Raw genomic sequence first — 11,469 nt, forward strand, 5'->3', positions numbered from 1 at the left:
TAATCCCTGCAGGCGCTAGATGCTCCTTGCGGTATTTGTGAAACAACCGATTTGCAGTTGAAAAGTATTTTTTTAAATCAGGTGATATTAACAACATGTTACAGTTTAGTGGGAATATTTATATGTATGGATTCATGTATGCATGTGGGGGTAGAGAATTAAACAAGCTATTGGAATTGCTCTACTAATGACATTGATCTTGAGGTTGTTGCAGATTTCCATATTAACCAGCCACAAGCTGGCTGTGCAAACTGTGTGTAAAACTACACATGCATTTTTACACTTGGAACCATTTGTTTTCTGTTACTGACTGACCACCCCTGGTTGTAAATTAAAAAGGTTATTGCTGTAATTTAGTCAAGACATAATTGAATGGTCTGTGGGATAATTAAATATGTAATGTTTATTTAGATATCCTGTTATTGTGCACTGGGACAAGCTTACTAGGTTGCTGAAGACTTAATATGGTTTAATTTAATGACAGTTTGAATTCTATGGTATTGGTGTCTTTATTTGTACCTTACAGAAAAACACAAAGAACTAGTGTAGGTGCAGAATAAAAATGTAATATTCCCACTTCTCAATATCACTGCCACAGACTATTAATATACACCTTTAAAATGAAAGGGTTCATCTCCAGTGTTCCTACTAATGCCCATTTTTCTCAGACAGTCTCTCTCTCTCTCTCTCTCTCTCTCTCTCTCTCTCTCTCTCTCTCTCTCTCTTTCTAACACCTCCACAATAAGGATCTTAGTAGTTTTCTATCCTAATTTAAGAGGGAGAAATCAGATTTCCTTCTGGAAAGCAATGGAGCAGGATTAGCGAAATCTCCCATCCTCGCTAACCCCTTAACAAAACTGGCCAGATTAGCTGGAATTTATTTTCAACTGCTTTATGTTTTTAAAGCAGGAGGATTATGATTTTTTTCTCTCCTTTTCTCAAGTCAACTTCAGTTATAAAAGGAGTCGGGGCTCCAGCTGACTGCAGAAAGCCCGGCACACAAAAGGATAGAGAACTGGTCTGCTTTTCACCTCGTGTATTGCTTTAAAGGATATGCCTAATGCGACCAAAAATCTGTGTTATTTCTCTTCATGGGTGATAGCGTAACTGAGCACCAGTGGCCCCTTTATGAAGCCAGTTTGGGGGTGCTCTGTGGCGCTGATATGGAAGTCGGGAAGTCAACGAAGAAGAAGTTCTCATTCACCATCGAAGACATTCTCGCCAAGCTCCCAGAGGGTGATGAAGACAGGGAGGCCCCCGGTGTCCCTCTGTCCCTTGTGTGCATGTCTGGGGAACAATCCAAGGAAGACGTGGTCCTCAAGGTCGGTCCTGTGCCATCTCCAGAACCTCAGGACAACCCTTGTTACTGCTGCTGCTGCTGCATCCACTGTAGTGACATGCGCGTCCCAGAATACCCACCAGTGACCAGTAAGTGTTTTTACAATATGCTTGGAAACTAGAAACTTTTCTTTCCTCTCCACTTTGTAAAGTTGTGTTCACATACAATAAAAGACTCATTGTTTGTGACTACAAGGCTGGGCTGGGGTGCCATTGTAGTTTTTTCTAATGCTAAACCTTTTTTTTTATGAAAAATTATTAAACATGCGGAAAATAACATACTTAAGCAAGGAAATAATATTCATATGCCCTTTTGTTACTTTAAAAACCTCTTACAGTTGTTTTTGTCTTGAGTTAAATTACAGTTTGATGACAGGAGAGAAAACAAATTAATGTGATATTGAATTAACGATTGTTATTAGTATTAGTACAGTATTTAAAGCAAAATCCGTGCTCAACACTGTCCATTGATGATCAAATGCTGATACTGGGGTCAGATGTCTCTCCTCACACACTCTCTTCATAAAATGTGTATTTGCTGGCTGCAGGTTGCCAGGTGCTGTGGTCCAGAAGACTCTTCTCTGACCCAGACCAAGGTGGAGACCCCCGCTCCCCCAGTCACATCGAGGAGATCTTCTTCAGCCAGATCCAGAGGCGGACGCGGCGCCACCGGACCATCTTCACCGAGGAGCAGCTGGAAGCGCTGGAGGACCTGTTCCGGCAGAACCAGTACCCTGACGTCACCACCAGGGAACAGCTGGCAGTGCGCACCCACCTGCGAGAGGAGAGGGTGGAGGTAGGGGCTCTGGACTTTATATAGTGCCAATATAATGCCAAGGGTCTTTAGGTTTCCTGTATTTGTAACTCTGTTGCAATGTATGGACGTTTACAACTGAGTCACTTTGTTGGGAGTCCAGTAGGATAGACGCTGTACAATTACATTCAAACACATGTGCCATAGATGTATAACTGGACTTTATTTTCTGGCATCTCGGTTATTATTTTTATAACATTTTTCTTTTTCTTATTTTTTTTTTACATTTGCAGGTGTGGTTTAAGAATCGGAGGGCCAAGTGGAGGAGACAAAAAAGGGTGACTTTGGCTCCGGGCGACCCAGAACAATGGAAGATAATGGAAGATTGAATGTGAATAGCAAACACTGGAGTCGTTTCGAGATCATTTATACTTTCCCGATATAAAGATCACTGTATTTATTTAGGTATTTTATACTGTCACAATACTTGTATTGTTTGTTTGATTGTTTGTTTGCAATTATTTATAAACGTATTCTATTCAATTCAATGTTTTCTTTTGACCTGTCGATTTAATAAAATAAGCCAACACGTTGCCTATCGTGAAATTAACTTTGGAACAAAACATTTATTTAACTTTTAGGAAACCCTGCACCACCCAAGGAAACTATGTACAGTGATTCTGTCTCATACATAATAGGTTGCTTGTGTTTTGTTTTTGTTTTTTAGATGATATTATCCGAAATTATTATTTTATTGTCGATAATAACATAATAAACGTCATTCTCAAAGCAGAAGCAACGAGCACACATTATTATTGTTAGTATTATTAGTATTATTAAAATGATGATGATCAAATAAAATATGAATTATCTCCATTTAAAAAAATATATTACGCAATAAGTACTGTTACATGCAAACAACGTACCTTTAGATACTTTAAATTATAGTTATTATTAATAATAATAGTAGTAGTAGTAGTAGAAATATTACTATTATATTAGTTTTATAATTAGTATTACAATCTTCATTTACAAATAAATTTCGAAATAAAACGTACAGACCAACATGTTTTAGGTATTTAAATTAATTCCCCTTCTTAATTTCTTCAATGCACAGTTTAATTGTAGTTTTTGATCAGATTTAATCAGATGAAAAACTACATCTCCCATAGTGCCAGAATCCGCCACTTGGTTTCCTTTTACGTCATTCGTGCGTCTATCTCAGCGGTCAAAACAGTGGAAATGCGTTTCTTGTGTGATGTTTTTCCATGAATATAGAAGTGAGCCGTTCCTTGTTTACATATTTTAGTCTTTAACCGTACCATGGTAAATAATTGTCATAGGTATTGAGCGGTTAGGTCTGTCTGTTTAAATTACATTCGACAAATAACAATAACCCCACAAAATAACACGACCGCAAGCAGGCCGAGAAGTTTTTCGGGTCCCCGTGTTCGAGTGATGGCAGCTTTCCAGGATAATGACTCGGTTGCTGGATCGCTTGTGCCTGTGAGATCGGAGACGGCGCTCGCTTTAAACAAACAACCGCAACCCGGAGAAGGAACTAATCTGAAAAGGAAAGTGCTTGACGAAGAAAACTATATCGAGGTATGTCGGTCAATTGATCTATTGTCCATTCAGTTTGTAATGCAGCTCCTTAATAATCCATTAGAGACGGGTGCTTCAGGTGTATGTGTTGTGGATCTATATTTATACAATTGTAACGTTATAGGTGTTTATCTATTTTTATAAATATATATGTGTATATATATATGTATATGTGGGTATATATGTATGTATACATGTGTATATGTGTGTGTGTACATATATATATACACATGTGTATAAAGCCCATATTCAGTCTATTCAGATAATAATTTTAATATATCCTTTTCACTTTTGCACACAGAGCTTGGAAAAGATCATTCAGAGGGACTTCTTCCCAGACGTGGAGAAACTGCGAGCCCAAAGGGAGTATTTGGAAGCAGAGGAAAATGGAGACCTACAGAAGATGCGAGACATTGCGATCAGATTTGGCTCATCCATGTCTAAATCTACGCCACGCTCAACGGCACCGTGTAAGTGGGCTGTGGCATCTGTCAGGGCACTGTTTTCTTTAATTGTGTCATGTTACAGAACCGTAATAGTTGCTGATCATCGTTAATAACTATTTGTAGTTTGTCCCCACATTTGTAATTGTGAAAGATTAAAGTCACGTGATTTAATCAGGTTGTTGAAAGGTATACTTTGTATTATTGAGTATTTGCTTCAGATCTTAAAGCCTTCAGAACAATTAGATAATAGTTTTTTGTTTTGTTTTAAGCACAATTTACCAACATTTTCCTGAAACCATGTTCGAAATTCGAAAAGAGATTGCGAACTAGGATTTTGCAATTAAAGTATGCTTTTTCTTTATTTTCTTCATTTTATTGCATGAAGTGCTGTAAGTTACATGCAGGGACAAGTATTCATTTTATCTCCATCCATTATACAGTCACTGATATAGTATTACATGTTTGGCTTTCACAGAATAAGTGCTTTCATTTGTCTGTATCAATCAATATTTGTATTTTTTTTTTTTTTTTTGGCTATATTAGACGTCACTCCAGCTTCATTTGAGACCCCAGAGGTTCGCCCAGGATCTCCGTTATCATCAGCGCTCAAATCCAAATATGCATCGAGAGTTCCAGAAGAAGGTAAGCAACAACATGAGAAGTTTTGAAGTTTAGTGGAAGTTTTGGTCTTCCTGACTTGTTTTTGACATGGTGCGCTGACAGTCAGTGTTTTTGCTCTTTTACATATCTTAATTATTCAAATAGAAAGCGCTCATGTGAATCTTAAGGTCATCGTACAAGATGGTTTTAGGAATGTTCTATGATTGTGAAAAAACTCTGCACATATTTACCCCATTGCAAATATGTATTTCTCTCAGGGGATAAAGAAGAGGAGAAAGAGTTGCCCACTTTAGACTCTTTCCTTGCAAAAAACACCAGTGAAGACAATGCTTCCTTTGAACAGATCATGGAGCTGGCAGAAGACAAGGAGAAAGTTAGACACTCGTGGCTTTATGAAGCAGAGGTGGAGTACAAACAGGTAAACTATGATGTCATTTAACAATTAAAAACACATCAATCATACCACTGTCTCTGTGTACACACTGTGCAAAGCATACTTTGTATAATTTAATTTAGATTTTAGTTCACATTTCTGGCAAATGAAAAAAAAAATCTGCTTTGATCCCACTGCATTGTTGTAATTATTACACTGTGTTTAAGTAGGACGTATGCTGTATAGTGTTCATAATTGCACATAATGTAATATGAAATGCTTTGTAGAAAGTATCTGTTTGTACAGCGTGTCACCCTGGGTAAGGGTGTCTACTAAGAAATTCTTCTTCTTCATAAACTGTAGTAACAATAAAAATAAGGAGGTCATCGTTTGTTTTGTTGTTACAGCGTCATGATGAAAATCTCGCTCTGCCATCTTCAGAAAAGCAAGCTATTGAGTCTGGGAAGGCCGGAGTTGAAACCTGGGAGTATAAAGCAAAGAATGCATTGATGTATTATCCTGAAGGTTAGTAGAGTTCTCATGGAAAAAGTAAAATATGTTTTGTGGCGTTGTAGTTTCAAGGGTATCTGGTCGCTGGGCTGTCTGGAACAGCACATGATTTGTCATGGTCCTGAGCAGCAGGGAGTGGAACAGCTGACAGAAATGGGTCAGTGGCTAGGCTCCCATGTTTGTTACAGACTAGCGTTTGCAAACTACTATTATTCATTATTAATATAAGGATATTCAGGGAAAATTGTATCTATTCTGCATGTACAGTTGCATTCAGTTATTGAAATATAAACACCTCAAGAAATGTATATGATTAAGGGGAATATAAATTGAACAGTGGAATAAATGTTTTACATATTTGATCAGTATATATTTTTAATGGCTTTAGTATCATTATAAAGGTATTTGTGATTAAAGCTGCCCTGTAATTTTGTATTTGAAATAGGTGTGAAGGACGATGAAGCCATCTTCAAGAAGCCACGAGAGGTTGTCCATAAAAACACGCGCTTTATTGGAGATCCCTTTAGCAAAGCTCTGAATAAAACACAGTTGCAACAGGCTGCCGCACTTAATGCACAGGTAGGTGTATATACTGCTTTTTGAATGGGTTCATATCTATGTGTCAGTGGATAAGCTGTACTATGTCAATTGGATCAGTTCTTCTCAATTTTTTTCGGTCCAATGAACATCTATCAATATAATTTAAACGATGAAAATGTGTCTTTTATAATGTATGTTCCTGCATCACTCAAGCCTTTTTTGTGTCCTAGACCATTGTGGTTACAGATTTTAACACGCGCATTTTATTTTTCTAGTTCAAACAGGGAAAAGTTGGTCCAGACGGCAAAGAGTTGATCCCCCAGGAATCACCCAAAGTGAATGGATATGGATTTGAAGGCAGTCCATCTCCAGCACCCGGTAAACCAATCAATCAATTAGTGCTTACTTTGAAGTTCATAGTATTGCTTTTTTGCTATGTTGTTTTTAAGAGAGAATTAATATTGTTAAAACGCAACAATATCAAGAGATAAACTTGCTAACCTTTGGAGGATTCAGTCTACTACCATAAATGTTATGTACTCTAATTACAAAATGTGTCCCCATTAACTGCAAGCCGCTCTACTTAAAGTGCTTTTGCTCTTGCAGGTGTAGCCGATTCTCCTCTCATGACCTGGGGAGAAATCGAAAGCACTCCATTCCGACTGGACGCCTCTGACTCGCCACATATAGAGAGGAACCACGGGCCTTCATTTAAGGTAGAGATCTCACAGACCACTCCTCCTCACCCCTTACTCATGCTTCTGGGAATGTTATTCAGAGAAAGGCTAAAGGGGTAAAAATATTTCCAGATGTTCCTTGGAAATTTTGGTTGTGTATTAACTTTTGTTTAAAGTAAAAGTGGGATACTGATCTTGCAACATACTCTTCAAGAAGCAAGAAAATGCGGGCAGCTGGAAAACGTTTCAGCTTGTCATATGTACAAGCAGTAACAAGAACCTGACTCAACTTTCTAAAATTGAGAAAGATTACAGGATCACAGCTCCAGGTGCAGGGAACTTGAGAACTGGTCTTAAATCACATGCTATACCTTTAACAACATATTAAAATAAATATACGTTGCCAAACTGAACTGTATTTACCTATTGTTACCATAAATAAGTGGAAGAATAATACAGTTCTATTATCCTCAAGAAATGCGGTACTGCATTATGTCAAGGTACATACAGATCCTGTGATGAATTCTCAATAACTATAACCACACATCGTCTTCCATGACCCTACAGTGTTTTTATTTTATTGCTTGAGAACATGCATCCAACATGGTACACATTCAATTAATAATTTTCTGTGAATAATGATCCAGCACATTTAATGTAGTGTTTCCATCTGTGAGTATTCAAACCAGGCATCTATTGGATAGGAAATGAGCAGTTTTCACTAACCGAACTGAATGTTTGTTTCCATTGCAGATTCCTGAACCAGGGAGACGTGAGAGGCTGGGGTTAAAAATGGCAAATGAAGCAGCAGCTAAAAACAGGGCAAAGAAACAAGAAGCAATACGTAAAGTCACAGAGAATCTGGCGAGGTGAGAGAAGCATTTTTATTGACATGACATAATGCAACAAAAACAAATCCATTCATTATTGTATTCTGATCCTGAAGAATAAAGCCCAACTTCATAATAGGATTCTGTACGTAATCTACAGATAGTCTGGAAAATGTTGACTAGGGTTCATTTACATCATAGGTGGTAGGCAACAGCTTAAGGCATTCTCTAATTAGGCCTTTGTAGTTCATTTTCTATTTGATTTAATTTATTTGTATTAATTACAGTTCATGCATTGTGATGTTGTCTGTTCTGTTAACAGCCTGACTCCGAAAGGTTTGAGCCCAGCCTTGTCACCAGCTTTGCAGAGACTCGTGAATAGGACATCAAGCAAGTATACAGATAAGGCTCTGAGGGCCAGCTATACCCCCTCACCTGCACACAGCAGCACCGGCTGCAAAACACCCATGGGAGGGGTGCAGACCCCAACAGGCACCCCCACACCCAGCAGTGCCAGGACCCCAACGTCTCAGGACCCAGCCTCCATTACCGATAACCTCCTACAACTACCCAAGAGAAAGAAAGCCTCTGATTTCTTTTGACTTTTATTTGAAAACAGACTCAGTGTTACAGTGTGAGCTGCCTGCGATGTGTTACCTGCCAATGAACTCTGAGGCGGATAACTTTGAATGCCTGGAACATATTTTTGCGCTAAAACAAGGATATTTCAGTGGATGGACTCTGAGCAGTCCAACTAGAATCAATGTGGTGATGGTATGTTGCTTTTCATTGTGCAGAACTTTGCTTTTTCAAAAAGAATGTGAAAAAACTAACCCTTCTGTAAAGTGGAAGATTGTTTTGATCTGGAATTAAAACTCAAATGGGACTTTGTTTTAATCAGGCATTAAAACATGTTGTACAGTTAATGGGAATATTTTTTTTATCCCTTACATTTGTAATGTGTCTGTTATGTTAAATTCACATTAAACCTAGTTTCTTAGCTAGTGGGGTCAAAAGATAACGAAACATTCACATTGGGTTTTTTTTGTATTTTTATTTAATTGTTAGAGATTTATATGAAAGTAAATGTACATGCATCTTTAACTGACCAGGTTGAAATAAAACCATTACTTTATATTTGAAGAAGCTATTTGTGTTCGATGTCAAAATAATTGTGTTCCCAAAATGTAAATAAAATAATAATCAGTTATTTTGCCCGCTTTCCCAAGTGCATGCCAAATAAATGATTTGTTCTTGTCCTTCAACAACCTTATGACAAAATCAGCCGTCCCTCAATTAGTATTTGAACTTGGGGAAAATGCCATGTTGTCAGCCTGCTATGATTCATGGTGATTTAAAGGCTACTAACACTTTACAAAATAAGCAGTAGAGCTTCATGAGCCTATTTATTCTAATTTCACATTGTGTTCTGGTCAGAGTCACGCAGATTGAGGTGATTTACACAATACATTCTGCAAGAGGTTTTAATCTGTAAATGAAGGCCTGGTTTTATTGGGAATGTAATTCTTCCCAGATATGTTTCTATTGTTTACTAATATTAAACTTAATAGTAGTGGAATTTAATAGGTGTACATATTTTAGTTACATTGATTTACAATAGTGTAGAACTGGGTGCCACATTTTTTAAAGATTAAATCTATTGATCTAATGCATTCATAACATTACACATACAAATTATATGTAGACAATTCAGGACATTCACTAGCTTGTAAAAGTAACATAAGAATCAGGACACTGGTGAACTGTAGGTGATTGGATCATTATTGTTGTGTAATGGCTGTCACTAATCACAAGACTGATCAAAACGTTTTTCTGTTGTGGTTGCTAAAAAGTATGCTAACCTTGAATTCAATGAATAAAAGAAGTCTCGTATGTAAGATCAATGAATGTCCTTAGCCTGCGATTTAAAAGTGAAGAGGTTTTGCTAACCTCAACCAAAACTAAGACAAATTTGAGCATAGCATATTATCTTTTCTTGAACATCTGAACACTGTATTTTGAATACTGTGCCATTTCCATTGCATTTAAAAAAATGAAAAAGTGAATTCACTGACCATATTGTATCATTCTTTTAGTTTTTTGAAATATTTTTATTTTTTGTTCATTTAAATCAAAGGTGCAATTATTGTGTGTTTGTGTAAATCAAAGGTGCTGTAATTCGTATTCTTCTGCGTTGTCCGTGTGTCTTAGTTCAGCACTTGGCTTTCTCCAGTGGCTGCTTGTCCTCTTTTCCTGAGTCTTGCTCATTGCCCTGGTCTTCGGTTTCTTTGTCTCGTTTGTTCCCCTGTGAAGTTTCGACTTGCTCTCCCTCCGGCTCCTCTTTTGTCTGCCCTACTGAAGTGGAAGGTCCGTCCATTTGCGTTTTTGCTCCTTGCTGTAGCCAAGCATGAGCCAGTATGCCATCAACTCCAATCCGGCTCGCAGCGCTGGGATTGAGAATGCGGCATATGAGGTCTTTACATGCTGGTGCCACAGGTTTCCTTTTGGGGAAACGCATTCGGTGCGCCCTTTGCATTTTAACCATCTTTTTAATGTTGGAGTCATCGTAGGGCATGGATCCCAACACCATGACGTACAGCACCACTCCCATGCTCCACACGTCGGACGCTTTGGGATTGTACGGGATGGCTCTCAAAACCTCGGGCGCCGCGTAAACCGCTGACCCGCAGAACGTGTTACTCAGCCGGATTGTACCCTCCTCGTAGGTACACCTCTTGCTAAAACCAAAATCCGTGACTTTCAGATTCAGATCTTGATCCAGGAGAAGATTCTCGCATTTCAGATCCCTGTGGACGATGTCCAGGTCGTGGAGGTACTTAATGGCCAGTGACAATTGGTGGAACAGTTTTCTGGAGAAGTCCTCGGCCAAAGCCCCGTGGTGCTTTAGCCACTGCAGCAAGTCTCCCTGGACACCAAGCTCCATGACCACGTAGACCCTTGCGAAGCATGTGTGAATAATGTCGAAAGTCTTTACGATGTTAGGGTGGTCGAGGACGAGGAGGATCTCCAATTCTCGAGGAAGAAACCTTTTCAAGAAGTCCTCAGGTGCTTTATTTCGGTTGACGACTTTGACAGCAACGTTGGTCTTCAGCCTGGCAGAGTAAGCCAATTTGACTTTGGCATAAGATCCCTCTCCTAAAGTGCTACCCAGCGTGTAGCCATGTTTCTCTAGCACCATGGCGTCAACCATGGCAAAATGTCCCCGTGGTTTCAATGTTTTATTTCTTTGCGATTTATCACACATCCAGTCCAGATGCTGACTTCGATATACTTAATTTCGAAGGCAATTACTATTATATGACGTATTTAAGTTTGCCCTGCAGTAACGTTCCATGCTGCATTATTTCGTCACAATTACGAATATGTTATTATTATTATTATTATTATTATTATTATTATTATTATTATAATAATAATAATAATAATAATAATAATAATAATAATAATAATGTTTTAGCAGACGCCCTTATCCAGGGCAACTTATAAAATATAACAGCATTACAAAAGTGCAATAATACAGTACAGTTCAAAACCTAATATAATTACAAGTCCACAATTAGACAAGTGCATAGGAAACATGTTTATGAGGTAGTAAACCTGTTACTCCAGAGAAGTACCCAGTCAAATAAATTGAAGTGGTATAAATGTGTGTTTGCAAATAAGTACATAATAAGTACACCACACGTTACAAACTGCAAATTTGCCTTGATGGCTATATTGTTTTAAAAGTGTTCGTATAATCTCGATTAGCAAT

At 38.1% G+C, this 11,469-nt stretch overlaps 3 protein-coding genes across 3 annotated transcripts; 2 read left to right on the plus strand and 1 right to left on the minus strand.

The window, feature by feature from the left end:
* The first annotated feature begins 1,163 nt into the window (after positions 1-1,163).
* LOC136713051 (homeobox protein goosecoid-2) lies at positions 1,164-2,481 on the plus strand. The gene is made up of 3 exons (XM_066689946.1): positions 1,164-1,428; positions 1,887-2,134; positions 2,386-2,481. The coding sequence occupies exons 1-3, from the start codon at positions 1,164-1,166 to the stop codon at positions 2,479-2,481; spliced, it is 609 nt and encodes a 202-aa protein (XP_066546043.1).
* Positions 2,482-3,307: 826 nt separating this feature from the next.
* Positions 3,308-8,840, plus strand: ess2 (ess-2 spliceosome associated protein). Its single transcript, XM_066689598.1, has 10 exons — positions 3,308-3,697; positions 3,999-4,167; positions 4,687-4,785; positions 5,022-5,182; positions 5,545-5,662; positions 6,093-6,226; positions 6,463-6,565; positions 6,794-6,903; positions 7,618-7,733; positions 8,017-8,840. The coding sequence occupies exons 1-10, from the start codon at positions 3,551-3,553 to the stop codon at positions 8,294-8,296; spliced, it is 1,437 nt and encodes a 478-aa protein (XP_066545695.1). The 5' UTR covers positions 3,308-3,550; the 3' UTR covers positions 8,297-8,840.
* A 1,066-nt stretch (positions 8,841-9,906) lies between these two features.
* LOC136713052 (testis-specific serine/threonine-protein kinase 1-like) lies at positions 9,907-10,905 on the minus strand. The gene has a single exon (XM_066689947.1). The coding sequence runs from the start codon at positions 10,903-10,905 to the stop codon at positions 9,907-9,909; it is 999 nt and encodes a 332-aa protein (XP_066546044.1).
* Positions 10,906-11,469: the final 564 nt, after the last annotated feature.

This window comes from Amia ocellicauda, chromosome 17 (genome assembly GCF_036373705.1).
Source record: "Amia ocellicauda isolate fAmiCal2 chromosome 17, fAmiCal2.hap1, whole genome shotgun sequence".
NCBI lineage: Eukaryota > Metazoa > Chordata > Actinopteri > Amiiformes > Amiidae > Amia > Amia ocellicauda.

Excerpts from the sequence above, each read along its gene's own strand:
- LOC136713051 (XM_066689946.1), top strand. The coding sequence starts at position 1,164 with ATGGAAGTCGGGAAGTCAACGAAGAAGAAGTTCTCATTCACCATCGAA. Across the intron at positions 1,429-1,886 it reads AGAATACCCACCAGTGACCA|GTTGCCAGGTGCTGTGGTCC; the intron begins GTAAGTGTTTTT and ends TGCTGGCTGCAG. Across the intron at positions 2,135-2,385 it reads TGCGAGAGGAGAGGGTGGAG|GTGTGGTTTAAGAATCGGAG; the intron begins GTAGGGGCTCTG and ends TTACATTTGCAG.
- ess2 (XM_066689598.1), top strand. The coding sequence starts at position 3,551 with ATGGCAGCTTTCCAGGATAATGACTCGGTTGCTGGATCGCTTGTGCCT. Across the intron at positions 4,786-5,021 it reads ATCGAGAGTTCCAGAAGAAG|GGGATAAAGAAGAGGAGAAA; the intron begins GTAAGCAACAAC and ends TATTTCTCTCAG. Across the intron at positions 6,904-7,617 it reads ACCACGGGCCTTCATTTAAG|ATTCCTGAACCAGGGAGACG; the intron begins GTAGAGATCTCA and ends TTTCCATTGCAG.
- LOC136713052 (XM_066689947.1), bottom strand. The coding sequence starts at position 10,905 with ATGGTTGACGCCATGGTGCTAGAGAAACATGGCTACACGCTGGGTAGC.